Source organism: Pterocles gutturalis, unplaced genomic scaffold, assembly GCF_000699245.1.
Source record: "Pterocles gutturalis isolate BGI_N339 unplaced genomic scaffold, ASM69924v1 scaffold26542, whole genome shotgun sequence".
NCBI lineage: Eukaryota > Metazoa > Chordata > Aves > Pterocliformes > Pteroclidae > Pterocles > Pterocles gutturalis.
Window position 1 is genome coordinate 232 of NW_010116184.1, and position 1,452 is coordinate 1,683.

At 61.4% G+C, this 1,452-nt stretch overlaps 1 protein-coding gene across 1 annotated transcript in view; it reads right to left on the reverse strand.

Moving 5' to 3' along the window:
• Positions 1 to 1,134: 1,134 nt before the first annotated feature.
• TFEB (transcription factor EB) overlaps positions 1,135 to 1,452 on the reverse strand; it is a 3,240-nt gene continuing 2,922 nt past the window's right edge. Inside the window, exon 9 of the mRNA XM_010075443.1 lies at positions 1,135 to 1,452. This exon is cut by the window's right edge and continues 141 nt beyond it. Coding sequence (XP_010073745.1) covers positions 1,135 to 1,452 — 318 coding nt within the window.

Below are 1,452 nucleotides of genomic sequence, written 5' to 3' on the forward strand. Positions count from 1 at the left end.
CCCTGCGCTCCCCTTTGGGCTTTACACCAAATCTGTGCGGTGTTTTCCCTGGGAATTGTGTCCCCCACCCCTGCCCAGCTCCCTCCCCTCCGCCAGCCAGGCTGAGAAGGCAGAAGATGATGCCAAGCCCAAAGCAGCTCCCCATCACCAAGCCGTCCTGGCTGGGGAACAAACTGGTGACACTGGGAAGAGGAATCAACCCCATGAGCCAAAGGCAGAGCGGCGGCTCAGATTTGGCAAGGTACAAACCATCCCCGGGTTGCTGGACCTCCATGGCCAGCTATGGGGCAGGACATCCACTTTCCACAAGTATCCCCAAAAAACAGTGTAAAACCCCGTTATCCTTCCACCCAAAGAACCAGGGCTCGGTGTTACGGGGACGTCTCGAGGGAGGCTGAAGGTCACCCAGCACCACGCAGCCCTTGTCCAGAGGCCAGCAAGGTTCTGGGGTGGTGGGTGCTGCCAAACCCCGAGGGGAGGTCTCCCCGCAAGGTGGGGGTCACAGTGAGGGGCTGACCGAGCATCAAACACCCTGCCCCGGCTGTTTAGAAGCCTCCAATTAACTCACTCCAATTAATCACCTCTTTTCCCTCCTGCCCTACAACCCAGGCAGCTCCAAGGAAGGAGGAACCGTGAAGGACGTGGCACCGTGAAGCATCCGTGGGGCTCAGAGGCCACCGCCGGGGAAGACTCACTGGGGACATGGGCTCCCGGAGCAGGGTGACAAGGAGGCAGCAAGCCAGACAAAAATTTTGAGCATTGTCCCTCTCCTCCCAGGGACTCCAGGCTCCTGCCTGCTCCAGCTCCGAGCCAGCGCCCTGGGGAAGGGGTCTGGCCAGGGAGGGTTTTGCTGCAAGGCAAAGCAACCGAGATCATGCTCCCGAGCTGGGGAATCTGCAGTCTGGCCAACGCCACGGCAAGCCAAGAAGGTCCGCTCCAGCTCCGGGCAAAAGAAAAGCTTGCGAAAGACACGGCGGTACCCGGCGAGCCTGGATCCGAGACCCCCGTTGCATAGAGAAAAGATTTTCCTACGTAGATTCAAGTGCGCGGCAGGACGGGCTCCTCCTGCCCTGTAACTTCACTAACCAAACTCGAAGGTCCAGTCCTCGTCCCCGGTGTCGGAGCAGCTCCTCGTCACAGCATGTCTGCATCCTCCATGCTAAAGCTGCTCCGGCGACTGCTGGCTTTGGAGGCCTCCGGGGACATGGCCGAGAACAAGGGGTCGGAGGCCAGGGGCAGCATGGTGTCCTGCATCAGCATCAAGTCCAGCTCCTTCTTGGACAGGGATGGGAAGGAAGCACCGTGGCCGGGCTCCAAGCTGTCCGGGAAGCCCCGGGAGCCGTCGTCGAAGCTCAGGCTGTGGGTAAAGTCCAGCTGGTGGTAGGGAGATTGGGGCGGTGGAGGCAGCACCGGCTGGGGTTTGAGGGCCGGGGGGGGGCGCAGGGGGGCGCG